This window comes from Chinchilla lanigera, unplaced genomic scaffold (genome assembly GCF_000276665.1).
Source record: "Chinchilla lanigera isolate Chin_1 unplaced genomic scaffold, ChiLan1.0 scaffold00019, whole genome shotgun sequence".
Taxonomy (NCBI): Eukaryota; Metazoa; Chordata; class Mammalia; order Rodentia; family Chinchillidae; genus Chinchilla; species Chinchilla lanigera.
In genome coordinates, this window is record NW_004955420.1 from 26,873,537 (window position 1) to 26,901,531 (window position 27,995).

The following is a 27,995-nucleotide window of genomic DNA, read 5'->3' on the forward strand; positions in this document are numbered from 1 at the left end:
AGACAAGAAGTGTCGCGGTAGGCTTCCGGTTCCCGGCCTCCGGCGGGCCTTTCTACAAATCTTGGAGGACCCCTCTCTCGGTGGCCGTCCACAGTCTCCTAGGTCTGTAAGAGGCAGGGACCGCTCCAGGGGAGAGGCGGGTGTGAACCCCAGGCGGGCAGGGGCGGTCCTTGGAGGACTAACCCGGGGCCGAGAGACACAAAACAGTAGTCTGTGGAAAACCCTGATTTCCTCGCAAACCTTTTATTTTGAAAATATCAAACGTGCAGGAAAGTTGAAAGAATGATACAATGAATACCCGTATCCTCCTCTGGGGTCAACAGTGAACATTTTGCTCTTTGCTGCATCTCTCCCTACACATTTAATGACATTTTTTTGCAAGCTGTAAACTGCGAAACACTTCATTCCTAATACTCAACACGCATTCCTTAATAAGAATACAATATTTTCCAAACTAATACCACCATCACAGATAAGGAAATTAACAATTCCTATTATCATCTAATCTGCAGACATTCAAATTTCTCCAACTGTCCTAAGACGTATTTCAAAAAAAAATTCTTTTTCCTGAAAGTCTCACAACACAGTACGCAATTATGGCTAGATTTTGTTGTTGTTGTTTACTTTTTATTTTGAAATAAATTCACAGGAAGTCGCAGAGATACTACCCTTCGCCCAGCTTACATCATTTTATCAAAATCAGAAAATCAACATCAATACGGATTATATATATATCCTGTCATTGTACTACATTGTGTAGATTTGTGTAGCCACCATCACAACCAAGGTATTAGACTGTTCCATCACAAGGAGCTCCTTTGTGATACCCTTTTACAACTACACCCAACCCTTTCTTCCTTCTTCCTCCCACCACTCCTAACCTTTGGCAATCATTAGTCTCTCATTTCTATATCGTCTCATTTTGAGAATGTTATGAAAATAGAATAGTCCAATAAATAATATTTGGAGATGAACATTTTCTCAATATGAATTCCCTTGAAATTCATTCTAATGGTTGGGACAGCCAATAGGTCATTCCATCTTATTAAAATCTAGTAAGTATTCCTTGGGATCGGCATACCAGCACTTGACCATCTGATAAAAAAAAAATTGCGTTACCTAAAGGTTTTAACTATGAAGAATAAAGCTGCTATGAACATTCACATCAAGTTTTAGGGTGAATATAAATTTTCATTTCCTGGAACAATGATCAGGAATGCAATTACTGAGATATACTAAGTGCACATTTGGTTTTATAAGAAACTTCAAACTATTTTCTAAAGTTGCTGTACCATTTTACAGCAGTGTATGAGATGTTTCTCCACATGCTTGCTAAAATTTGTATAATCACTTGACTTATCCAGCTGTTGTCATAGGTGCACAGAAGTACCAACACCTCAGTTGCCAAGTGCATTTGTTTGCAAACAATTTGGTTTTCTGACAGAATGCCATGACAGAATCTTGTTGGTAAACTGCATCAGGTGACAAACATGAGTGTAGCTATCATTCCCACAGAAACAGAAATGTGGCCATCTTTTCTAAAACTGTAGAACAAATTAGGTTCATGAATCAAGGCACCCTGTATTTCATGCCTTTACTTTGCATTTCTGTACTGGCTAATGATATCAAACACCTTTCTATTTCTGTATTTGCCATCCATATGTGAAATGTCTTTGTGTACTTTGTACATTTCAAAATGGACTTATGTTTACTGTTAAGTTCTTGATGTAGTCTAGATATAAATTCTTTGTTGGACTGATGTGCTAATATTTTCTTCCATTCTATAATGTTTTCATCCTCGTAAAAGGGTTATTTACACAGCAAAGTATTTTAATTCTGATGAGGTCTGACATACTTTTCCTCCTTTTATGAAAGGTTTCTGAGAGTTCACCTATGTGTTCATTACTTAGTCATAGTCCTGTCTTTCTAGTTTTAGTAGCACTTGTTGAAGAGTATCCCTCCTCCACTGAATTGCTTCCATATCCATCAAAAGCAATTGTACATTACCGTGAGACTATTCCTGGCTCTTCAAATCTTATGTCTCATTAGGATCTTTTAAAAATGACCTCCCTCATCAACTTCCTATACTTCTCATGGAAAATTTCATAGATGCACAAAAGCAGAGAACAGTACAGTGAACTCTTAGCACACATACCCACTTTCAATAACGAGAATTTCCCTTTCTTTTCTTCTTTATAAATAATCCAATTTTCTTACACAATGTTCCATGTTCTGAATTTGCTGGATGCTTACCATGTCGTTTATCTTGCTCTGGCTCCTATATTTCCTGTAAACTGGCAAATAGTTCTAAGAAACTTGATTAAATTTATGCTAAATATTTATTTCTGCCTTATTATACCACATGAAGAGGCATATTATGTGGGCTCAGTCTTATCAATGTTAAGTTTGGTTAACTGGTTACAAAGTAAAAGCTTTTTCCTTTTCTAAAATATTTATGTTCCTTGTAATTACTATATGATCTGGGGGAATCTTGTGCAGCAGAGATATGAGGCATTTTCTTATTCATTACCTCAAAACAACCTTGTGAGGTAGGTGTCTTTCATGTTGTTTGACAGACAAGGAAATCAAGGTTCCAAGAAGTGAATGGATTTGTCCTAGGTAAATAACAAAACCTGACTTAGCTGGGTCTTAAGACTTTAAGCTGGGAGCCCCTTCCCTTTCTCTGGGATACCTTTCAATCTAATGAGGAACCAGCCCTTAAAAAGCTGTGATGCTGAATTCACAGATTTAATCAACCTATCACTTTTATGTTACTAGTATGAGAAAACACAATCCTGAGATATACATTTTTTTTCCAGCTTCAAAACTGGAGTTTTAAGGATTATATGAAATTGTCAACTCAAGAATTTTTTATCTGCTGAGTTACCCTGCAAATATACAACAGGACACAGCTTGAATGGAGTGGTTCACAGGGACTAATGGGCAATGCTTCCCAGGGGTGGGTTCTGCATTGGCTTCATCACAACGTGAAGGGTTTGGCTCTGTGTGTCATAAATTACGTTCTTGGACAGAATGTAATTTGTTTCATGAGTAATAAGCTACCACATGAAAGTGATGATTAAATATGGATAAGAATTGAGACTGCATCAGAGATCATCAGCTCAGCTGATAGGATTATGGATTTCTCTCTAAGAACAAAGAGTTCAACACAAGATTTCCTTCCATTTTGATGCACTACATATACTGAGTTTCAAAGACTGAAAAATAACATTTCTTGGCTGGCCATTAATATTTTTTCCATAAAAACAAAGTAGACATATTATACATTAACATTTTACAGCTGTATTTTAAATATTTTCTTACAATACTGAATTCCAGAGTTAGCTAACGTACTTCCTCTTATAAAAATGAGAATCTGAGATTCCATAGAATCCCCCTCATTCTAATAAATGACTTAATGAACAAATATTATACCATGATCTAGACTCTGACTGTACCTCTTCTACCCAATTTTATTGACAAGTGAATGGCTTCACAAAGGTCCTTTACTGAATGGTCACAACTATCTTGCAAGGGGTATTATGTCAACATTTGACTGACAGAGAGACTGAGGCTTGGAGGCAGATTTAATAACATCACATAGTAATGGAAAGAGTCAGGACCCAAACCTAAGTCGGGCATGGTGGTATATGCCTGTCATCCTGCAATTCTGAGAGGCTGAAGAAGAAAATCACAACTTTCAGCTCAGCCTGGGCAAATCAGTGACTTGGCAAAAATTTTAAAAAGAGGTGGAGATGTAGCTCAGTGCAAAAAGTCTTGGGTTCAGTCCCCAGTCACACACACACACACACACACACACACACACACGCACACACACATAGAATCCAAACCTAGCTCTTCTGATTCTAAATCCAGTGTTCCTTTTAGGTTGCTCTCAAACAGTAAACTTTTTTTTCTTTTTTTTTTTTTTTTGAGACAGGTCTCACTCTGCACTTTAGGCAGGCCATGAACTCACTACGTAGTCCAGGCTAGTTTTGAACTCACAACGATCCTCCTGCCTCAGCCTCCCAAGTGCTGTGATTACAGGCATGTGCCACCACACCCGACATTCAAAAAGTAAACCCTTGCCCACTCAATTCCTCCAACAATTACTTTGCAGGAGTCCATTGTATTTTACATGATACTACACCTTTTCCTTTTTTGTGGTGCTTGGGATTGAACCTAGGGATTTGCAGATGCTAGACAAGTGCTCTACCACTAAGCCACATTTCCAGCCCTCCATTAAATTTTCTGACCCTCTATGTTGGACTCACTGGTATTTTGTAACCAGAATTCCTCTTCCATATGCATTTTTTGTTGAAGATGAAGGTTTGATGCCTGACAGAATTCTTTCCCAGACTCACATTCACAGGACTTTTCATCTGTATGAACTTTCTGATGTACAGTAAGGTTTTTTCTTTGCCTAAACACTTTACTACAATCATTACACCCATACGGTTTCTCTCCTGTGTGGATTCGTTGGTGGCCAACCAAGTTCCTCTTAGAAGTAAAGGATTTCCTACACTTCTCACACTCATAAGGTTTTTCCCCAGTGTGCATTCTCTGATGTACAACAAGGTTTTTATTCTGACTAAAGTCTTTTCCACACTCACCACATTTATAAGGCTTCTCACCAGTGTGGATTCTTTGATGTACCATAAGGTTTCGACTAGAGGTAAGGACTTTTCTACATATATGGCACTCATAGGTTTTCTCCCCACTGTGAATTCTTTGATGTTCAGTAAGGTTTCTGTTGTAGGTAAAGCCTTTCCCACACTCATTACATGCATAGGGCTTCTCACCAGTGTGGATCCTCTGGTGGGCTATCAGGTTTGAGCGGTAACTGAAGATTTTCCCACAGTCATTGCACTTGTAAGATTTTTCCCGTGTGTGAATCCTTTGATGTCCAATGAGGCTTTTCTTCAGAATGAAGCATTTGCCACACTCATTACATTCATAGGGCTTCTCACCACTATGAATTCTCTTATGTTCAATGAGGTTTCTGTTTGAGCTGAAAGCTCGCCCACATTCACTACATTCAAAAGGCTTTTCTCCAGTGTGGATTCTCCGGTGTACAAGCAAGCTTGAATTGTAACTAAAAGCCTTTCCACAATCCTCACATTTATATGCTTTCTCCTGGGTGTGGAGTTTCTGATGAACCATGAAACTTTTGCTCATGATAAAGGTTTTCCCACACTCCCGACATTCATATGGCTTCTCTCCATTGTGGAGTCTCTCATGGTCAATGAGATTTCTGTTAGAACCAAAGACCTTGCCACAGTCTTTACACTCATAGAGGTTCTCTCCAGTGTGGAACCTCTGATGTAAAATGAGGCTCTTCTTTAAAATGAAAATTTTCCCACACTCATTACACTCATAAGGTTTCTCTCCATTGTGCAGCCTCTGGTGGTCAAAGAGGTAAGCACTCTGTGTGAAGGCTTTCCCACACTCAGTACACTTGTAGGGCTTCTCTCGGCTGTGCATCCTTTTGTGCTCAATGAGGTTTGACTTAGCACTGAAAATCTTTCCACATTTTTTACAACCAAAGGTTTTCTTTTCTGTGTGGACTCGCTGGTGCAAGAGGAGGCTTTTACTTCGAATGAACACTTTGCCACACTCTTTACACTTGTAAGGGTTCTCTGCACTGTGGAGTCGCTGGTGGTCAACAAGGTAGGTGGTCTGAGCAAAGGTTTTTCCACACTCATCACATTTATGGGGTTTCTCCCCAGAGTGGATTCTCTGGTGCAGAATGAGGCTCTTCTTTAGAATGAAAGCTTTCTGGCACTTGTTGCATTTGTAAGGTTCTTCTCCTTTGTGGAGCCTCTGATGGTCAACAAGGTATCCATTTTGGGAGAAAACCTTCCCACACTCATTACATTTAAATGGCCTCTCCCCTGAGTGGCGGCGTAAATGTATAATCAGACCTGAGTGCCTATAGAAGCCCTTCCCACACTCCTTACATTTGTAGGGCTTCTCCCCGGTATGGATCCTCTGGTGATTCAGGAGGTAAGCACTCTGAGAGAATGCTTTCCCACATTCAGTACATTTGTAAGGTTTCTCCCCAGAATGGTTCCGCAAGTGCATCCGGAGGCTTGAGCGCTGAATAAAGCCTTTTCCACATTCTTTACATTTATAAGGTTTCTCACCAGTGTGGATTCTCTGATGGTTTAAAAGATGAGAGATTTTATTAAAATGTTTACAACACATATCACATTTATAAAATTTCTTTCCTTCAGTACCAATTAAGCTTTCAGAAATAGCTGAACCTAAAGTCAAGTTTTTGCCAAATTCCTTCCCTGTCTGGCCCTGTTTTTCTAGTAGAGTCCTTCTCTTCTTGTCTCGTTCACAAATGGCAACTTTCTTCAATGTATCTCCTCTTTCCCCAGTTTCATTTCCCAACTGACTTGGCAAAACTTGCCATTCACACTCTTCCTCAAAGTCAAGGACCTGGGGAACACTTTCGCGTAGTCTTTTTGATGTTCCTCTCTGAGTGTCTGCTCTTTGAGAAATATTCTGCTTTGGTGTCACCTCCTCATTCTCCATCATTGTCTCCCATTCTGGTAAAAACAATTAAAAATACAAATGTTATCATGTCCCTCTTTGAGAGACTCAGACCTTTAACTAGGTTAAAAGCATGCTAGACATATACACATTAAAAAATTTTTGTGTGGTGCTAGGGATCCAACCCAGGGCCTTGTACATAGGCAATTGCTCTACCACTGAGTTACATCTCTAGCTCCAAGTAAAAAGAGAATACTTATTGCACACAAAAAGTAAAACTTTTCATTAAAGGTACAAAGCAGAATGCTACACTGACAGGATGTTATAAATGAATTAACATGTAGTTCACTGACACTTCTAAGCTGTTGGTGTTCTGATAGCAAATGGAAAAATACAAATAATGCTGCAAAAGAGACGCAAATAAGAATTAAAGCATGGACATGGGATGCTTTGATATAGATGGTTCAGATCTGAGATTAAGAAGCTGGACAGAACAGGAAGAACTTTTTTTTTTTTTTTTTTTTGGTACCAGAATTGAACTCAGGACCTTGTACTTGCTAGACAGATGCTGTACACTGAGCTATCTTTCCAGCCAAAGAACTATTTTTGTTTGTTTCTAGGAAGAACTATTTGGCTTAGAAAGAACCGTGTTTTTGTTTTCTTCTTGTTAGGAAGATGGGAACTTTAAAATGGGGTAAGTATAACTTACACTTAAAAGGCAATTTTAAATTAAAAAGGCAATTTTTAATTTTCAAAAAGTCAAGTGCATAGATACTTTGCAATTAGTTGAAAGCAATTAGCCAACAGAAAAAATCCACCAAAAAGTAATGTAATTCTTAGAATTCACATTATGACTCCACCTATTTTGGGGGGTGGGTACCGGAATCAAAGTCACGACTTTGTGCTTGCCAGGCAGGTGCTGAGCCACTGAGCTAAATTCTCGGCCATATTCTTTTTTAAATTACAGAAATATTGAAGTTAATTCCCAAAAACATCGTATCTCTCTTGGATTCCTTTCTTAATTAGACATAAAAGAAATACAGAATGGAAAGGAAAAAATACAGATAATTAAAAAAACAAATATGAAAACATCTGAAAACGAGGCTGAAATAGTTAATCTCTGAGGTCAACTGCTACTCTAACATTCTTAAACATTTTTTTTCCTTAAACATTTTTAATGTGACGCTATTTGTAGGCAAATGTTTCAGAAGTTTCTTTTTTTTTTTTTTTTGGTAGTATTGGGGATTGAACTCAGGGCCTTCACGCAGCTATTTAAAAAACAATTTTTTAAAAAAATTTTTTGAGACAGGGTCTCTCTAAGTGACTAAATTGCCTAGGCTTACAACCCTCATCTGTTAGCCTCCCAAAGGCCTGAGATTATGGGCATGTGCCACCACACTTGGCTTGGAAGTTTACTTTTTTTCCCACCTCTCCCCTTCTTCCCCCTTCCCTGGAAGTTTACTTCTGAACCACCCAAGTGCAAGAAAATATTATGAGCTAGTTTCTCAAATTACCTAAATAAGTAAAGTTGTATGAATCAGACTACCTATGGGCCTATTAAACTTTGGGGACCTGGTTTAAAAATGTCATGGAGCATGCCCGTAATCCCAGCACTCAGGAGACTGAGGCAGGAGGATCGTCGTGAGTTCGAGGCCAGCCTTGGCTACTCGTTGTGAGTCATAAGTCAGCTCAAGACTGGCCTGAACTACACAGTGGGACCCTGTCTCAAAAAGACAAAAAAAAAAAAGTCATGAAGAGCTCATTCCGCTGAACAATCTTTGAAGCCTGTAAGAAACTGGTTAACTTACCTCAAATTCCCTTCATCCTTCATGTGCCCCGTCAATGTGTTAGTCATTGCCAATGATCTTTTCAAATGGTAAATTTGATCATGTGACTCACCTGCTCAAAACATGTAATTCTTCACTGCTTAGAGGACAAAGCATAAATGACCGGTTGTCCAAGAGATGCTTCACTCACTGTCTGCCTGTTTATCTGGGATTAAGTCTTCTCAGTGTCTCTGACAACCCCAGACTCCAGCACGGTGAACTATTTGCAGCTGACCAAACCTGTCGTGTTTCTCGTTGCCTATTAGTGCCCATGTTCTATTTGCTTCTCAGATTGCTCTACCTCTTTGCAACTCACAACATGCCCTGTATCTACACCTTTAAAAATTAAGATCTGAAGTCACTCCCCACACATTGGCACTGATCTGTGAATGATTCTGTGCCACAAAATTAGATAACTTAGAGGACATGGTAAGTTCCTGGAAAGCCACAACTACTAAAACTGACTCAAGAAGAAACAGAAAATCTGACTAGGTCTATAACAAGAAACTAAAATGGTTTTAGAAACAATTACCCACAAAGAGAAACCCAGGCCTAGTTTGTTCCATTGGCAAAGTGTACCAAACATTCAAAGAATTAGTACAATTTCTTTTATGTCTAGTATTTTTTTTTTTCCGGTACTGGGAATTGAACTCACGACCTCGCGCTTGCCAGGCAGGTGCTGTGCTGCTGAGCTAAATCCCCAGCCCCTAGTACAATTTCTTTTAGAAGAAGCAGAAACACTTCCTATGGCGGACCACTTAGGTGACTCTCCTTGAAAGAGGAGCAATTCCCTCTGTTTTGGCTGAGCCTGACCCTATTTCCATGTACTGATATGTACAGGCTAGGACCCTTTCCTATCCCTTCAGTTTCCTCTAAGCAATGCATATCAATCTACCTGAGGTGCTGATGGTAGTCTTTGGAGATGGCAGACATGTTTCCCCAACACCGCCCTCCCCCACTGTTCCCAGAAGTGAGCTGGGATGAGGCAGGATATGTGAGCCAATGCTCCACACTGCTGGCTAGGATCGAGCCTCGAGCCTTGGGATAGAGGCTATGACTGCCTGGGGCTTGAAAGATCACATATCAGAGCTGAAACACCAACCCCAAAACATTAGATACTATCTCAATTGTGTTATGTGGGTTACTCTTTCTGCATAGCCTTCTCTCTGTATTTGCAGAGGTGATTTCAGGCCTCCTACCCAACCCAGGTCATGGCACTTACCAACTTCCTATGGTTCTCACAGTCACTCATCCTCAAGCCACTCCCCTCTCCATGAATGAATACAACCTGTGTTTGGCCTTGGGTCGAGGCCTTTGTTCCTGATAGCCATCATAATGGCTGGACTTAGGACCCTTTGGTTCCCCATAACTACAAATATACCATAGTGTCTTTATTCTCACCATGGGCTGCCCTGGAAGTGGTAGATTGGAATTAACTCGCTAGAATTCCAATAGCTTTTCACAGGATTACAAATATAAACTTTCTGGGCAGCAACAAGGACTGGGAAGGGCTCTCTATAATTTTCCAACTCATTCTAAGGCTACTGTTACCCAGACAACAAAATCAGACAAATCAATGACTACACTACAAATGTATCTGAAGAATGGAACACTACAAATATATCTGAAAGGAACACTACAAAGGAACACTACAAATATATCTGAAGAATGGAGATGTAAAACTCAATGAAATACTAGCTACCCAAATGCAGCAATATATAAAAACAATTTTGCATTATGATAAAGTGAGATTTATCAGAGGAAAACAATGTTGGTGTAACACTGGAAAACCAATTGATGCAATAAACTATGTCAATAGAATGGAGGATCAAAACCGTGATTTTCTCAGCTTAAATACTTTCACAAAAAGCATTTAGCAACATCCAACACTGCTTCATGGGAAAAAGAGTCAACAAATTAGGAATAGAAGGGAATTCCTCGATCAGATACAGGACATCTAAAAAGCAAAACAAAAACCCTCCAAACTAGTATATGTAATGGTGAAAGAAGGAACACATTTCCTGTAAGAGCAGGACTAAGACTGCCTACTCTCATCTCTTCTGTTTAACATGTATTATAATTCTAGCCAGGACAATAACCAAGAGAAGGAAATAAAAGACATCTACACTGGGAAGGAAGAATTAAAATTATCATAGAGGTAACTATTTGTAGATAACAAGTTATTACATATGGAAAATTCTAAGAAATCCACTAAAAAACTATTAGAATAAATAAAGCCAACAAGGTTACAGATACAAGATCAATATACAAAAATCAGTGGAATTTCTATACACTATAGCAACAGTGAACCATCCAAAAATGCAACTCAGAAAATAATCACAATATAACAAAAAGAAATAAGGTTAGGAGTAAACTTCACAAAAGTTTGAAAGTTATGCACTAAAAACAAAGCAACACTGAAAAACTGAAAACCAAAGTAAGTGGAAAGGAGCTGGGGATTTAGCTCAGCAGCACAGCGCCTGCCCAGCAAGCACAACGTCATGAGTTTGATTCCCGGTACTGGAAAAAAAGTCAAAAAAACAAACAAACAAAAAAATGAGTGGAAAGACAGCCCATATTCATATACTGACAGACTTTATATTATTAAAATGGCAATATACATCAAATTGATTCACAGATTCATGCAATTCACATTAAAAAAAAAACAAAACAGCTGGCTTTTTCACAGAAATTAACTACCTAATTCCAAAATTTATATGAACTCTCAAGAGATCTAGAGTAGCTATAATAATACTGAAAAACAAAATATAAGGAACTTACAGTTGGAAGACCCAAACTACCTGACTTCAAAATGTACTATGAAGCTACAGTAATAAGGTGGTAATGACATTAAGGATCGACACACAGATCAAACAACTAGTCTAGAAATAAACTTTCACATTTATGATCAATGGTTCTCCAAAAGGCATGAAAACAATTCATAGGGGAAATAAATAGTGTAAGGATAACTGAACAATAAAGTTGGAGACTTACCTCACCACATACACAAAAAATAATTCAAAGACCTAATGTAAGAGAGCCAAAACTTAGAAGAAAACACACATGCAAGTCTTTATGACTGTGAGCTAGTAATAATTTCTTAGATAGACACTAAATGCAAAACAACAAAAAAAATTTGAATTTATCAATAACTTTTGTCCTTCAGAGGATACCATCCAGAATGGGAAAAGACAATGCAGCATGGGAGAAAAATACTTGTAAGTCATGTATCTATTAAGGGAGTTACATCTAGAATATATAAAGAACTCTTGTAACTAAGTGATAAGAAAGACAAATAATTCTATGTTAAATGTAGGAAAAAAGCTTCAAATATAGACATAGCTAATAAGAACACCAAAAGCTGCTATAACACTGTTAGCCATGAGAAAGTGTAAATCAAAAGTATGAAGTATCATTTCAGATCCACTAAGACGGTTAAAATAAAAATAACAAGTGTGAGTGAAAGTGAAGAAACTGGGATCTTTAGTCACTAAGAGGAGTAACAACTGGTGTAGCCCCTTTGGAAAACAGTCTGTCAGTTCCTCAAGTGATGAAATATAGAGTAAACATGTGACCCAGAAATCCTCCTACTTATACATCCAAGAAAAATGAAAACCTATGTCCACATAAAAACATGTACACAAATGGTAATGGTAGTTTTATGTAAGATAACCCAAAAGTAGAAGCCGCCTAAAGGTAATTAACTGGTAAGTGGGTAAACAAAATGTGATATATCCATTCAATGGACTACCATCAGCAGTAAAAAAGCAATGAAGTACTGACACATACTACAGGAGGGATGAACCTTGAAAGCATCATGTTAAATAAAAGGAGTCGAGCACAGAACTGCTGCACAATTCCATGGACATGAAATGTTCGGAACGGACAAACCTATAGAGATAGAAAGTAGATTAGTGGTTGCCTAAGTTGGAGGAATGAGTTGGGTGAAATGAGGGTGGATTGCTGACAGGTTCAAGGTTTCTATTTTGGTCATTTGAAATCTTCTCAAACTGTAGTGAAAGTTGTACAACCACGGAAATGTACACTTTAAAAGGTAAATTTTGTGGTATGTGAAATGCATCTTTGTTTTTTTGTTTTTTTTTTTCTTTTCTTTTCAGGGACCGGGAATCGAACTCACAACCTTGCGCTTGCCAGGCAGGTGCTGTGCCGCTGAGCTAAATCCTCAGCCGTGAAAGGCATCTTAACAAAATTGTTATAGATCTTTCCATGAACCATGTATGTCCTCCTTCCACATGCCCAATCCTTCCACCAACCCAGGCTCCTATGCTTGCCCATATCACATGCATACAGTTTTACTCTACAGTATTTGCCACAATATATTATAATCATCAGTGTAAAGGTCTAGCTCTCCAATCTAAATATTCATTTAAGGCATAGGCTGAGCCTCCTGTGGGAAGTACTCAGTAACAGTTCTTGAATACTTCCCTTTAAATACTACTTCAGCCTCAGAAATAAATATGTACAATCTTCTATATATTTTAATAGTACGTACAAACTGTCTGGGAATTTGCTTCTCTACCAGTTCATGAGTACAGAGCAAATCAAGTGCACAGTTATATTTAAGAGTGTGACAATACACTGTAGCGGGCCAAAACACCATGGTCTACTTAGAAATTTATCTTGGGGAATGTGTGTGTGACCAATGTGTGTGCTCATCTTCCCTCTTTCCAAACCATTTTCTTAAGGTATCCTCCTCAAATTAGAATAACTAGGTCAAAGGGCATAAACACCTGCTTTCTCAGAGGCCAAACAACTTTGGAGTTAGAGTATATTTTATTTATTAAATTTGGCTCAAACGTTCCTCAAGGGACTATATTAAACAAGCAATTCCACTTATTTCTCTCCCTTCCTCCTTCCTTTTTTCATGCTGGAGATTGAACCCAGGGCCTCAGGTATGCTAAGCATGGACTACACCACAGAGCTAGCCCATTTTCTTATTATTTTTTTAGTTTAACTCTCAGATTTGTCTAGAATTTATAAACATTTTAGGCACAAGGGTTGATGATTACAACAGCAATTACCTAAAATAAGGAAATGGCTAACTTATGGTACAACTTATGTAGCCAATACTTCCAAAGAGTTAATATCAATGAGAAAAACATTACAAAAGCCGTCTATAAAACTGTACAGATACACTCTCACACACATGAACAATGTACAAAAACTGTCTAACATAGAAAAAAACAGATAGGACCGCATCGAAATGTTGACAGTAGTTGTTTTTTTTTTGCTTTGTTTGTTTGTTTTGTCTTTTTGAGACAGGGTCTCGCTATGCAGTTCAGGCTGACCTTGAGCTCACTTTGTAGCCCAGGCTGGCCTCGAACTCACAACGATCCTCCTGCCTCAGCCTCCCTCCCGAGTGCTGGGATTACAGGCGTGTGCCATCATGCCCAGGGATAGTAGTTGTTTGTGAATAGTGGATTTAAAGGCGGTTTGCTTCTTTGTAATACTTTGTGTTTTCCAAAATAAGCTACTATTTTATTGTTTTAAAAGGCTGATGAACTGAAGGTATGATTTATGAGAAGAAAGAGTCCTTACCTAGGGAGGTAACATTTCCATAATTCTCTAGCATCACATCCCAGTACAAGGCTCTCTGGATTGGGCCCAGACACGCCCATTCCTCTGAGGTGAAGCATACTGAGACCTCCTCAAACATCACCAACTCCTGAAATGAGAGAGATTACTGATGCCTGGAGCTTCCTACAAATGGGGTCTTTTCCCTCCTGAGGACAGGAGACATTGTGAGGTCACGAGGTGGGATGCAGGTATCAAGAAGAGCTAAGGGGACCCTCTGTAAAGTCTGTCTTCCAATAGCTAGACTCTCATTTAGAGATGGGGACCGACAGGGAAGCCAGAACCAGGACAGACAGGGCACTGCAGCGGCACTCAGTAGTGCAGACAGGAAGAAATGAGGATGCCAGACTTACCTGTGGCTGGGCTGTCAGAAGCATAAGTGCCATCAATTGATTTCGTGGGTTCTCTTCCTGGGAAAGGGTAGATGCTTCAGGGGCAGGAGAATCTGAGAAAGGAAACCAACTGTGTGAGATTCCTGCTATTCTTATCTATCTCCCATGTCTAACATCATCTACAAATCAGGGCCTCACAATGACCCAGAACCCCCAGGCTGAGGCAATGATGGCTACAAAGGGACAACCAACCTTTTCTGAGTGACTCCTGTGTGAAGGACTGGAAGAACCTAAGTGTAGCAATAAGAATGGATGCAGAGTCAGAGGGACCAGGAGGGACAGAAGGGCTAATAGCAGGCACAGCACAAGGAGACAGGGACTGTAAAGGATGCCTACACAGGGCAGGAAAGGAAGCACCACCCTGGGGCTGGGGATTTAGCTCAGCGGCACAGCACCTGCCTGGCAAGCGCAAGGTCGTGAGTTCAGTTCCCGGTACCGGAAAACAAACAAACAAAAAAAGGAAGCACCACCCTGATTAGGTGGAGGAGCCACAGAAGGAGTCTGGACAAGGAGTACCATGCAGAGGATCCTGGAGATTGAAGACCACCGGGTCAGGAAGAGGTTTCAGGTGGATTTCAGCTGCTAAGTGGCTGCTGGGAGGTGCAGGAGGAAGTGCTGCTCCCGGAGCACTGGACACCTCCTGGACAGTGTCCTGGTTGTGGACAAGTACAGGAACCTGGGGACAAGCCAAAACACAAGAAGTTTGCTCTTGTCGTTCCTTTGGAAAATGGACTCACTTAACCACCATGGACCTTTCTGTCCTCAGTCAAAAACTGAGAGGTCAGAAAGACCCACCTCGAATAGAGGACTGCAGAAGAGCAGCAAATCTTTGCAAGGGGCACAAGGGAGCTGTCCTCCAGCCCTCTGCCTGGCACTGTGGCCTCTCCAGGGGAGGCAGCACAGGACAGGAGCAGAAGCCAGCCTGTGTGGGCTGGGGAGGGGACGGAAGTACCAAGCAGGGACTGACAGCATGGATTTAGCTTCAGGCCTAGTTTTACATGAGATTTGGGTTCAGTCCCGTCTCTTCTACTTATTTACTCCTTTACCCTTAACCTAGATCTTCCTGCTCCAACACAAGTGATGCTGCGCTGAGTGCCTAGACACATGGTTTTGCTGCTAGCTTCGTGTCTAACCTGCGGCAATCCACCTGTTTCAGTTCTCTGATCTCTCAAATGAAGAGGATGTTTCAGTGACCGGTAATGAGACAGAGAGCTCTAAAGTCTTCATTTTTAGATTAAAACAAGCGCATTCTTTTTGTTTTTCCGAGACAGGGTCTTGCCATGTAGTTCATGCTAGTCTTAAATTCACTATGTAGCACAGGATGGCCTCGAACTCTCTGAGATCCTCGTGCCTCAGTTTACCAAGTGTTGGGATTACAGATGTGTGCCACTCCACCCAGCACAAACCCATTCTTGATGCCATTGCCATTCGAGTATGGTTCAGACTTCTTACACTGAAATGTCTGTAGCAGGCCACAGATTTATACAAAGAGATCCCACACTCAGAAGACTCCAACTGAAAGATCAAGGGTGTAAAGTCTCATCAGAAGCAAATGTCTTAACCCAACCCCTTGTCTTGCAAGGTCACACAAGGGGGGCCACCCTAGACCTGAAACGCTTGCTGTACCACTGCCTTTCACACTCCAGGCTGCTATCGCTACTCCAAACAGCCTTACGGAGACAACCCACAAGGAGCCGAACAAACTTAACCATTAGCAAGCACCCTATAAGGTGACATAGTGGAATCAATGCTTATGTACTGTTTCTGAATTGGACCCAAAGTCCTCGTTCATAAATCTACCTCTTTGCTAATATAACCTATGGTGTGAATAGCTTTTGAACCCACTTTAATTAGCACTAGGTTGCTCATGTACCATCAATTATTAATGAAAATCCCAGGATCACCCACCAGCCGGGCCTCAGTTCTTTCCTTCCTGCCACTCACCCCCGTGCCGGCTCTTCTCACCGTTAGCACTGATCCATCCAGGTACTCTTGCAGCTCCTCTACCAGGATCACAGCCTCCTCCCCACTTCCAGGCCGATGGAGCTGCACCCAGGTCCGTAGCTCCCCTGGCAGGATGCTCAGGAACTGCTCCAGCACCAGCAGCTCCAGGATCTGGGCCTTGGTGCGTGCCTCTGGCCTCAGCCACCGGCGACAGAGCTCCCGGAGCCGGCTCAGGGCCTCCTGGGGTCCGGAGGTCTCGTGGTAACGCAGCTGTCTGAACTGTGTATGCGAGGTTTCCCACATGGAGGAGCTGCTGCCTGGGTAGCTGGCTCCCCACTTCCAGTTGTCATCCTTCCCTTTCACGAGGCCTTCTTGTGGCAAAGCATTGTGGGTCCAGTTCTCTCTTGTCATTGCTGTCTTTTAAGAAAGCTTCCTCTCCAGGTCCCCTTAATCTTCGCTTGACTTCTTCTTTAGAGCCTGGTGAATATCATCTCTAAGACCTCAAGAAATCATTATTAAAGTTAGCCAGAGAAGTAATCCAGCTTTCTCCAGGCAGCTCCTACTAGTGAAAAGAATCTTCCTGAACCCAGGGTTCGGGGCTCCTGAGTCTGCTCCCTCTGGCAGAAAACCCCTGCCTAAGGCCCTGGGAATAGACACTGCTGAAACTAGCAACATGGAAATGCTCTGGTCTTTATACAAAGGCTCTCTTCAACTGAGCTACAAGAAACTCTGTACCATTTATGTGAGCCTCCTGGATGGTTCTGTAGCTCAACAAATTACCCCACTTCTAAGCCTTCATTTCTTAACCTGTAAAATAAGGATAACAGCAGTTCCTACTTTGTGGGGTGGTGAGAACATGACACTGGAACATTTTTCTTTTCTTTTGTGTGTGCGTATGTGTGTGTGTCTTGTATGTGTGTTCCTGGGGACTGAACTCCGCCTTCGCAATGAGCTACATACCCATCCTTTTATTTTATTTTTTAAAATTTTGAGGCCAGGCGTGGCGGCACATGCCTGTGATCCCAGCACTTGGGAGGCTGAGGCAGGAAGATTGTTGCAAGTTTGAGATCAGCCTAGGCTAGAAAATGAGCTCAAGTCCAGCCTGAATAGCAAAACCCTGTCTCAAAAAAAAGGCAAAAAATAAAACAAAATTTTGAGACAGGGTCTCACTAAGTTGCTAAGTCCCCAGGCTAGGCCCAAACTTGCACTTCTCCTTCCTTAGCCCTCCCAGAGTGATGGGATTAGAGGCATGTGCCACCATGCCTTGCTCTAAACATATTTCAAGGTGCTTTTTGTTTGCTTTGCTTTTCCACAGCTGGGAACTGAACCCAGAGTGACGTTCTAGGCAAATGCTCCACCACTGAGCTGTACCTACACCGTTTCAAGTTTCTGAATAATGCCTGACACGCAGACTCAAATATTAGTGTTCCTTCTGTGCTAGCTTGCTTTCCTATGCTCATAGGAGGCAACAAGTACGCATGGTCTTAATCTGGACATACATGGGATAAACCCTAACAATTAGCAAAGAAAGACTGAATTAAGTTCTGTGTAACTTTGCTGTACCTACTTTTAATTCTTTGAAAATTGTTCATTCTGTTATTCAAAATATTTGTATTACTACGTTTTTGTAACTTCAAATTTTTAATTTTCCATTTCTAAAATTATTTTAATTTTTATTAATACATGCTTGCAGTATAAAAGGAGTCCCTATAATATAGGGAGTTGGTACCTGTACATAGCACGTCTTTGTATTACTTTGAATAAGGCTTGTTGCTCTGTAGAAATCACCTCATCTTTTGAAATAACATTTATATTTCTAATTACAAAACAGGAAAATGGTAAAACTGAAAAACATGCACAAACCAGAAAACAACTGTTGCTACTCTTTTGGGCTACGCCCTTGTGGTCCTTTTTCTATACATGAATCTGGATCATAAGATTGGATCTGACTATACTTCTGTATAACTTGCCTTTTCCCATGTTACATTGTGAACATGATATTAAACATTGTTCATTATTTTAAAGAGCTGTATGAGTCCAGTCATAATTAAGGAGTTCCCTGTTGCTAGACATTTAGATTATTTCTAATTTTTTCCTATTATAAATAAGGCCACAGGCTGGGGATTTAGCTCAGCGGCACAGTGCCTGCCTGGCAAGCACAAGGTCGTGAGTTCGATTGCCGGTACCAAAAAAAAAAAAAAAAAAAAAAGGCCACAATGATTATCCCTGATGAAAAACTCTGGCTAACTGCCCCCACATCAAACCTAAGGCCTAGTGCATGACAGGTGAGTGCCCTATCATTGACCTACATCTTCAGCCCATTTCTATTTTTTCAAGACAAATTTCTATAAGAAAAATTGTTAGGTCAAAGATTATATAAATATTATCAAACTGTTAAGGTTCTAACACTCACATCACCATCAGTGACAGATGAAAGTATTTTCACTAATTTCATTTAACACACACAGTCTCAAAGACCTTGGTTATAACCAAGCAGGAGAGGCAGAAATATAAACACTATTTCAATACAATGTGTAAATACAACTTCTAGAACATATAAACACAGAAAGGACTCATGAAAAGTAAATTCAAACTGAACATTAAAGGAAAAATAAACAGACCAATGGATATCATGGAAGCCATTTCAGAAAGAAACTATATTTCAAATCCAAGGGGCTGACCTCACACATAGCTCTGTTAGAAATGGGCTTTGCAGTGTTTTGCTAGCAGGCATGTAGCCCTGGCTACAATCTCCAGCATGGGGGCGCAGGGGGCAGGATAGGACTGGACAGGCCAGGACAAGAAAAACAAACATGCTTTGCAAACCAGAGAAGAAGGAAAGTAAACTTTGGAGGCAAAATTGTAGGAATAGAGCAGGAAGGTAAGCAGAGGTCAAATGCTAAAGGTTCCTGAGAGGCAGAATAATATGATTCTGTCTTACAAATGATGAACAACTGTTAAAGTGGCTTAACTTGACATTTCCCCTTGTTATTTTTAAAAACAGGTAATATATGCACTTGAGTCAAGATTTAGAATTACAAAACACGTACTGTGTAGTTTCCCTATCCCCACTAGTTTCTTCTGTACCTTTCCAGCTACTTATGTAAATACAAATATATACACGTAAGTTCCCCTTTCTCACAAACAGTAGACTGTCATGAATGTGTTCCACCTTCCTTTCTCAATAATGCAACCTGAGATCTTCCCAGTCTTCCCGATTGTTACTGCACCTTAATCTACTTTGCACTTCAGCACTGATGGGACATTTAGGTGATGCTCAAGCTTCTATTACCAATAATATCATCAGTACCTTTGAGCATACATCAATTTGCATGTGTATAGGCATAAACAGTTGAATTAGAATTGCTAGGTCAAAAGGTGTGAGGATTCATAACTTTGATACTGCCAAGCAACCCTTATTAAGATGGTACCAATTTACAACCTACATTGCCCTCCGCATGAACTAAGTGGGAGTGCCTATCTCCTCACCCTCACCAATGTGTCTGGCGAAAACTGCAATTTATGCCTTGTTTAAGTCGGGGTCTTGCAATACTACCCAGACTAGTCTCAGGACTCCTAGACTCCAGAGATCCTCCCACCTCAGCCTCCTGAGCACTGGGACTATGAGCATGTGACACAAAGTCTGTTATATCTGCCAGATATTTAACTTGTATCTCAAGTAAATGATTATATTAAGAGTCATTTTGTTAAATGACCATATATTTTGGTCGTACTTCTCTTGGGGTGCTGGGTCTTGTTATTATGGACACGCTCAGTATCATAAGAAAATATGTTGCTTACAAAAGGAGCTGGGAATTTTTCCATTTGGTATGTCTTCATCACATGTGTCAACTGACTCTGCTTATCAAGGTTTCTGCCATGCAATCTTGTTTTATGGCTTCTTGGTGTTGTGCCAGGATTGGAAAGACGTTTTGCCAAGCACTGTGAGGGGAGCCTTAAATGGAGTGTGGAATCCATAAGGAAGGAATGATGGGTGAGGGAAAATTAGATATTAGGAAGGCCAGTTAGGGGCTGGGGATTTAGCTCAGCGGCAAAAGCGCCTGCCTGGCAAGCGCAAGGTCATGAGTTTGGTTCCCGGTACCGGAGAAAAACCAAAAAAAAAAAAAAAAAAAAAAGGAAGGCCAGTTACATATCTGCGATGGACATGTGATTAAACTCTAAATGAGTTAGCAAGAAGAATAAAACTACTGAGAAATATTTAATAGTTTTTGGTAATCATCTACAGGTGATGTAAAGGAATTTTAAAAAATATTTTAAGTAACTGTCTATATAAATTATCAGAATTTTATTCACAATTATTTGCAAACAAAAATGACAAACCTTAAATGTGGACTCTGCAAGGTTCTTGCAAAAGCTATATGAAGCACACAAGTTAGCAAGACCCAAATGCTTGTGACTTATGCCAAAACACTCAGCTAGGTAAGCTGGGGGAACAAATTCCGAACTCCAAGCCTCCAAAATAATTCCATTGAAGAGAATTACGAAACCCTAATAACAAACAGCTACCTAAAAAAATAGCTTCCAAACAACCCCCGATAAAGATTTAACCTGGTAAGCTACAAAAAGAGAAGAGCAACGGTCACAGACAGTCCCTGACAGGTTAGCAATCACTTTCTTTTCCTCCCAAAGGACAGCATTCTTTCTAAGTTTGCAGTCTTAGTATTAAAATGTATTCTCTTCAGTAACGGCGGTATGTGTGGTTTGCTTTTTAAATACCATTATATTATAAAGTTAAAAGTTGACAATGGGTCCATCCTTAGAAACAAAACCATGCCCTAGAGAAGTCTCACGTTGTTTCTGTGCACCACAGCAGAGGCACCGAGGTGGCTACCTGGAGGTCCACTCCGGGGTCACCCGCAGATTCGAGACGCTATACTCAGTACCTCTCCGCGCTCGCCACGCGCCACTCCAGGCCACCCTGGAGACCCTGACCCTGGCCCCACCTTGCTCACCAGAGGGTCTGGGTACAGCTCCAGCCTCCCGGAGACCTCCTCCGCGGCAGGATGCTGGGAGATGCCACCGGAACCGGAAGCGCCGCAGCCGAGCGCCATCTGGCCTGCCGAGCCGGCGTAGTGCGACTTCCGGTTGCGCCTAGCCGGCCATTCCGGCTTCTCTAGGAGGCTGCGTCTTTCTTATTCGTTGCTTTTCCAAGAGGAGACGGGAAAGTGCACCTGAGGCTGCTCCGAGTTGTTCGGGAGACCAGCCCTCTAGGCTGAAGATACCCTAATGAAACAGATCAATGGTTCTTGAAAGTCATTGCTAGTTCCAAAAATTACCCAGTAGCCTATTTTCCATCTCCACCCCAAGAAGGCGCACTTTTCGACAGTAACTGTAGTTGCAGTTGTAACTGCACCTGGTAGATGCAATGGAATGAAGCCAGATTTCAAACCAGAACAGCTGGGATATCAGAAGAAAACAAAAGAAAAAAAAAATCAAGACTTTAAACACTGTTGGGTGAGAGTCTCTTTCACATGATTAATTTCATTTGCTCCTCACATGAATCCCTTGAGACAAGTAATACTGTCACAGCTTTAATGATACTGAAAATAAGGATGTGTGAATTTAATTTGTTAAATGTTCCTAATAACTAGTAGTGCTTTGAAATCCAAGTGCTCACTGTACCACCATTCAGGATTCTGAGGCAAGATGAAGTAGGGAAGAGAAAGGAGAAAAGCCAGGACAGCCAGTGTCGTTTCTCAGACCTGAATATTATACTCTAGGCAGGTATTGAAGAAGTCATGCCAGCATGAATGCCAATCAGCACTAAATACACGGTTCACTGGGAATTCATCTCAGACTGTGATAATCTGGTGTGGGATGGGAAGCAGAGAAGCTATCTTCAACTTTCATATAGATCTTGACTTTTTCCCCCCAATATTGGCAGTTGAAATCAGGACTTTCACACTCAGCTACATCCCTAGCACTTTTTATTATGCGGCAGGTTCTTGCTAAGTTGCTCAAGGTGGGCTCAAACTTGTGAACCTCCGGCATCAGCTTTCCAGAGTGCTGGGGTTACAGCTGTACATCACTGCATTTGGCCTATGGCTTGAATATACTTTGCTATGGAAAGGGCCAAAAGTGGTAGATTCAAGAAAAAATAAATGTAAGTGGTAGTAAAATGTAACTGAGGCTCTTTCTAAGATTTCTTCCCCCTTTCTAGTACTAGAAAAAAAATAGTTACTACACAGTAAAGGGCCTATTTTGAAATACTAAAATTCTTTGAGTTAGATATTAAAAGCAAGGGCTGGGAAGATGGCTCAGTGGCACACAAAGGTCCTGAGTTCAATTCCCAGTACCAAAAAAAAAAAAAAAAAAAAAAGAAAGAAATTAAAAGCAGCTTCTGCTTTTTACCTAAAGAAGATCACCTTTGCCCAGCTGATTTTTGTATAGCTATGAGGAAATGGCTACACATGGAATGGCTACTGAGTTCTAAAGTATGAAAAGAACAAACTTCATCCAGAAACAAGTCACAACCACTTCATTCTAAGAACAGTTCCTTAAAGGAAACTAGATTGAACTGTTTTCTTCCCATTTTGAAGAAGAAAAAATAACCCTAAACCCCAGTGATATTTTTAAAAACAGTATGTTTATTGAAAGAATTATCACTATTTCTTGCAAAAACAATTTTATGAAGCCAGTTTTATACTATTAGAGGTGATTAACAAGTCTCTTGACTACCACCTAACAATAAAACCATCCCTTTTTATTTATATGGAAGGAAAAAAGTAAACTAAGTCTGTCACCAAGGATACAGAGCTGCAGTGAATTTAATCTTAAGGGATTTAGACACAACATATTTACTCATCTACTTAATGCTATTTTTGGTTTCAATTTCTCCTAAGACCTAATATGGTACACACCACGTATGAAGATAAATCTCTCAAGGAGATACCATTTTCCTCTCTAAGCAGGTTTACCATATATATATACAATTTCCCCGCAAGACAGTGTCTTTCTGCTGGTCTTAAACTGTGTACCCCAGGCTGGCCTTGATCCTCCTGCTTCAGCCTCCAGAGTGCATGTTTCCTTTAATTGAGGCTATATAAGATTTAATTTCATTTTTCTCTCATCTAGGTGCATACATACTTTCATTTCACAGGGCAGTTCTATACAACCAGGGTGGCTGTAAAGTATTTCCTCTTTATATTCCTCAGGGATATTTGGAGCATCAGAAATACCAAAGAAAAGAGCACTGGAAGCCAGTGGGTAACAAAAACAGGTGGGCAATGCACAAGTTTTGTGAAATATATTTCAAGAGAGCTGGGTTTCTGATGGAGAACAAAGAAATAACAGTACAGTGGGGGTGAATGACACAAAAATTAGCAACCAAGGGGTTGTGGAGAAAGCACTGCCCTTAAGGAATACCTAGAGTTCCACAGAATAAGAAAGTGAAGAAGACATCCTTGAAGACAGCCTCCAACTCATAGTAGTATGAAAGGGATTGAGGATTGCAGATACAGCTCAGTGGCACAGTGCCTGTCAAGTTCAAGGGCCTGAGTGTGATTTCTGGTACCCTCCCAAAAAAAGAAAAGAGTTGAAAGGAGGGTCATCGATGGGGTCATAATTTGTAAGTCTTACTGCCGAGTAGCTTAAACTATCAGTGGTACATGTACGACTGTCCCATCAGGTGGCTTTTTATTAATTGTACTGGTGAAAAGATCAATCAGAGTGATTAGATCCATTTGTACCACCAGTGGTACAAGCGGCTTGGTAGGCAGTCATGCATGTACCACTGGTGGCTGAAACTGACAGGAACATGTTAAACTCCAATGTTAACATCTGCCAGTTCTGGTAGACTGCTGGAGGAAGGTGAGTGACCAGTTCAAATCATACAGCACAATATTTATCTTAAGGGTGCAGGGACCTGTTACCATCATTTGCTCCTGCAGTTCAAGGCAGGCACTGGCCTAGAAGTCTGGTGAGGGCTTGGAGGAACTATAATTCTCGCTTTCTTAGGGCAACAAATATGACAACCTCCTGTATTAAGATTTCTGCATATAAGGTGACAAGATATCCTTCCTTAAAGATATTTAAAGATCACAGAGTCTTTTCAGATGAAAAAGAAAGCCCATGTGAAGAATTTCAGACTCTGACACAGTGATAAGAAAACAATGACACAGTGGCCAGAGAATATCTGGTCAACAATACAAGATATATTAGCAACTCCACTTAATGATGAATGGCCCTGGAAACAACACACCTCTTCCAGCACCCGCCCCCCCCCCGCAAACCCTACTATGCAGAGGAACTGTAATATCAAAAAATTATATGCAAACCACTATTCTACCAAAACAGGACAAAGCCAAACAATCCTTCTCACAAAAATATATAAAGCCTTCACTTCTTTCTTTGCTGTAACTAGAGGGAAGAAATATGTAACTAAGATTTACAGTATCTTCCTAATAAAACCATAATCAAATAACTGTTCAGGTACAATCAGCTTTAGTAGAGGTAGCTACCCAGGAGAGCCATAACTGATCTCTCATACAGAATCATCATGGTGGGCAGAGGCACTTTGGTATAATGAAAACAACATGAATTTCAAGGTCAGATTGTAGCTCAGATCCTGGCCCCAAGTACTGACTAGCCAGTCACCTAACCTGAGACTCAATTTCCTTGTACAAATAGGTTAAACAACATACCCTCAATAACTCTGAAACAATGAATTGCTGTGTGCATAATACAAAGAGCACTGGATTTAAGAACTCACTGTACACAGAGAGGAATGGCCAAGAATGAACAGGTTTTCAGTGCTGCCCGGCAGATTTTGAGGTAAGGACTTAAAAGTTCTGAATACTGGCTGAAGGTGGGCTGAGGCCTTCCTGGAGGGTTGGCCACAGAGAAGGGAGAAGCTGGAGAGCATCTTGTACATTGACTGCTTGACACTCTTCTCTTCCTTCTGCTGGGAAACTTTTTTCTCAATGATAAAGGAAAGGAACAAGATGAGGACTTCTCAGCTCCTTTCCTCAATCCTAACTTTAGACACTACCATCAGGTTACAAAAACACAGAAGTGTGTACAGTTAAGATTGTGAAGTTATGTTGGAAGTTTGAGGAACTGCGAAGTTACCAAAGCACATTTGGAACTGGTTCCTTCTAGACTTCTGCCTAACGGGACAGCCAGTGTTCTTAAGGTCAAAGCAATTACTACTTAGTAGTCATTCACTACACCTGAAAATATCCTGAATGCTACCTGTGAGACAATTTCCCTTGTATTGCTCTCCCTCTAAAGCATTGAGAAACACTGTTTCCGTGTCTTATATTTGAGTTATTATGATCTGCCATGTGTCAGGCTTGCCATATACAATTTTTATTATCTTAATCCTCGAAGGAACTCTGTGAGGTAGATAATTATTCCCCTTTGACAGAAAAAGCTGAGGTTCACAGCAGGTTAGTGATTTGTCCAAAATTGACAAGCTATAACTGCATACTTGGGATTGGAACACAGATCTCTCCAACTCCACAGTCTACACTTTTACCTACCAAGCTTTACATAACATGCGAAGGCAAATTCTACCAGTTTTACTTAATGGTAACTATAGCTTTTTCAGGTTTTTGCACCTACAATTATTTCAACTTCCTGAGGGTGTTTTTTCAAGTTGTCTAAATATATACTAAAAAGATGGAGCCTAGGTAGTTCTCCATCATTTACAGATCTTTCCACTACTGAAAGAGGCTCTAAATTTTTGCTGTGTTCTTTTAACACAACAGTAATTATATACTTTGTTGACAACTCTAAAGTCAATTTAAAACTGCAAAAGACAATGGATTGGTGTTGATGGGTTTACTAACATGAAAGAGGCTTTAAAACAATTAACTTTGGGGCTGGGGATTTAGCTCAGTGGCACAGCGCCTGCCTAGCAAGCGCAAGGTCATGAGTTCAATTCCCAGTACTGAAAAAAACAAAACAAAAGGGCATGGGTCCACTTCTAAATGCCAGATTAGGTTTAATTCCAAGACCTTCAACTCTATATACTGCGAGCCTTTCCTAGTTGTGTTCAATGAAAATGAGCATGAGCTCACTGCATTTTAAAAATACCATACTTTTTTTTCCTAAATATAAAAGTAGTACATTCCCACTGTAGAAAAATCTGGAAAGCATATAAAACTATAAATAGAAACCATCTATAATACTGTCACTCAGAGGTAATCATCGTTAATATTTTGGTGTAGTTTCCTTCCTTGCCCTTTTTTCTAGGCATTTTTTTTAAAAATTAGATATGCCATTGTTTTTCCTCCACTTAATCCAGACATTTCTCCATAACATTATATATATTTTTTGAGATGGGGGTCTCACTACACCGGTCAGGGTACCTTCAAACTTACAATCCTCCCACCTCAGACTCCAGAGTAGCCCAGGTTAATTATTCTGTAAAACTTTTTACAGTGTTGCAGAAACATTTTCTGGATAGAACATCATTTGTTTAACCCTGTACTGTTGAAAAATCTAGATTTTTTTTCTATCTCAGTTATATATGAAAGAGCATCCTTGTAGAATATTCCTTTTGTTAACTTCATCTACTTATTATTTTTTCTGTATAGATTCTTGGAAGCAGAATGAAGGTTACCGATACTACTTGCTTTTCATTAAAGTAACAAGTAGCCCTATTACCAACAATATTTGTTACTTATGAGGTTTCTTTCTCCTCATTATGTTTTCTCTGATGTTGAATAAGCTGTGAGCTGTAACGATAGGCTTTCCCACATTCAATGCACTTATAGGGTTTCTCCTTAGTGTGAGTTCTTAAATGTAGAATAACTTGAGAAGTCTGCCTGAAAGTTTTCCCACATTCATTGCATTTATAAGGTTTCTCTCCAGTGTGGACTCTCTGGTGATCAATGAGATTTCGATTAGAAGTAAAGGCTTTCCCACACTCACTACATTTGTAAGGTTTCTCTCTACGATGAAGTCTCTGGTGTTCATGAAGAGTCTTACTTAAGATGAAAGCTTTGCCACACTCGTCACATTCAAAGGGCTTCTCCCCAGTGTGAATTCTCTGATGGTCCATTATCTTTGTATTAGAACCACATGTCTTCCCGCACTCCTTACATTTGTAAACTTTTTTCCCTTTGTGCATTCTCTGATGTTGAGTGAGGTTTGAACTCCGGCTAAAGGCTTTCCCACACTCAGTACAAGTGTAGGGCTTCTCTCCAGTGTGAACTCTGTGGTGGGAAATGAGCCCTGAGCTCCGACTAAAGGCTTTCCCACATTCCTTACATTCATACATCTTCTCTCCACTGTGGATTCCCTGGTGCCGGATGAGGTGGGACTTTCCACTGAAAGATTTTCCACATTCACTACATGCGTAGGGCTTCAGTCCAGTGTGGATTCTCCGATGAACCACGAGGTTGGAGCTGTGACTAAAGGCTTTCCCACACTCTTTGCACTTGTAGGGTTTCTCTCCAGTGTGGATTCGCTCATGCACTGTGAGGTTGGCGCTCTGACTGAAGGCTTTCCCGCACTCACTGCATACATATTGTCTCCTATCAGTTGCAACTCTCTCATTTGTTTCAGGTTCATAGCACTGACTAACATCTTTTACAGATTCTTGGTCACTGACAACAGTGTGTGCTTTGTTGTCCTTAACTGCCTTATGTTTGAAGTTTCTCGTCTTTCTCCTCATTTTCTCCTGCTTGGTGCATTCCAATAGTCTCTCTGGGCTTCAGGAATGATGCTATGAAATCAACATTTCCTCAGTCCCAGTTTCACCATCTGA

The 27,995-nt window shown here is 40.5% G+C and overlaps 2 protein-coding genes and 1 long non-coding RNA gene across 10 annotated transcripts in view; 1 reads left to right on the forward strand and 2 right to left on the reverse strand.

Annotated features, from left to right (window-relative positions):
* Positions 1-21,542, reverse strand: part of LOC102010812 (zinc finger protein 35) — a 47,721-nt gene extending 26,179 nt beyond the window's left edge. The window contains exons 1-6 of one of the 2 annotated variants that reach the window (XM_013513415.1): positions 21,232-21,511; positions 16,259-16,758; positions 14,831-14,990; positions 14,276-14,367; positions 13,887-14,013; positions 4,432-6,557 (exon numbers count right to left, since the gene is read on the reverse strand). In XM_013513415.1, the coding sequence (XP_013368869.1) occupies positions 4,432-6,557; positions 13,887-14,013; positions 14,276-14,367; positions 14,831-14,990; positions 16,259-16,669 (2,916 nt within the window). In that variant the 5' untranslated portion in view covers positions 16,670-16,758; positions 21,232-21,511. Of the gene's footprint in view, positions 1-4,109; positions 6,558-13,886; positions 14,014-14,275; positions 14,368-14,830; positions 14,991-16,258; positions 16,759-21,231 lie in introns of those variants that run through there. The other variant, XM_013513410.1, reaches the window with a different exon arrangement.
* Positions 17-24,992, forward strand: LOC106148357. Its single transcript, XR_001233713.1, has 3 exons — positions 17-102; positions 7,122-7,195; positions 24,908-24,992. It is a non-coding gene; the product is annotated as an uncharacterized LOC106148357 (long non-coding RNA).
* LOC102010492 (zinc finger protein 660) overlaps positions 24,413-27,995 on the reverse strand; it is a 28,811-nt gene continuing 25,228 nt past the window's right edge. For 6 of the 7 annotated variants that reach the window (XM_013513422.1, XM_013513420.1, XM_013513421.1 and 3 more), the window contains one exon: positions 24,413-27,991. In XM_013513422.1, the coding sequence (XP_013368876.1) occupies positions 26,907-27,902 (996 nt within the window). In that variant the 5' untranslated portion in view covers positions 27,903-27,991 and the 3' untranslated portion in view covers positions 24,413-26,906. The remainder of the gene's footprint in view (positions 27,992-27,995) is intronic. The other variant, XM_005383479.2, reaches the window with a different exon arrangement.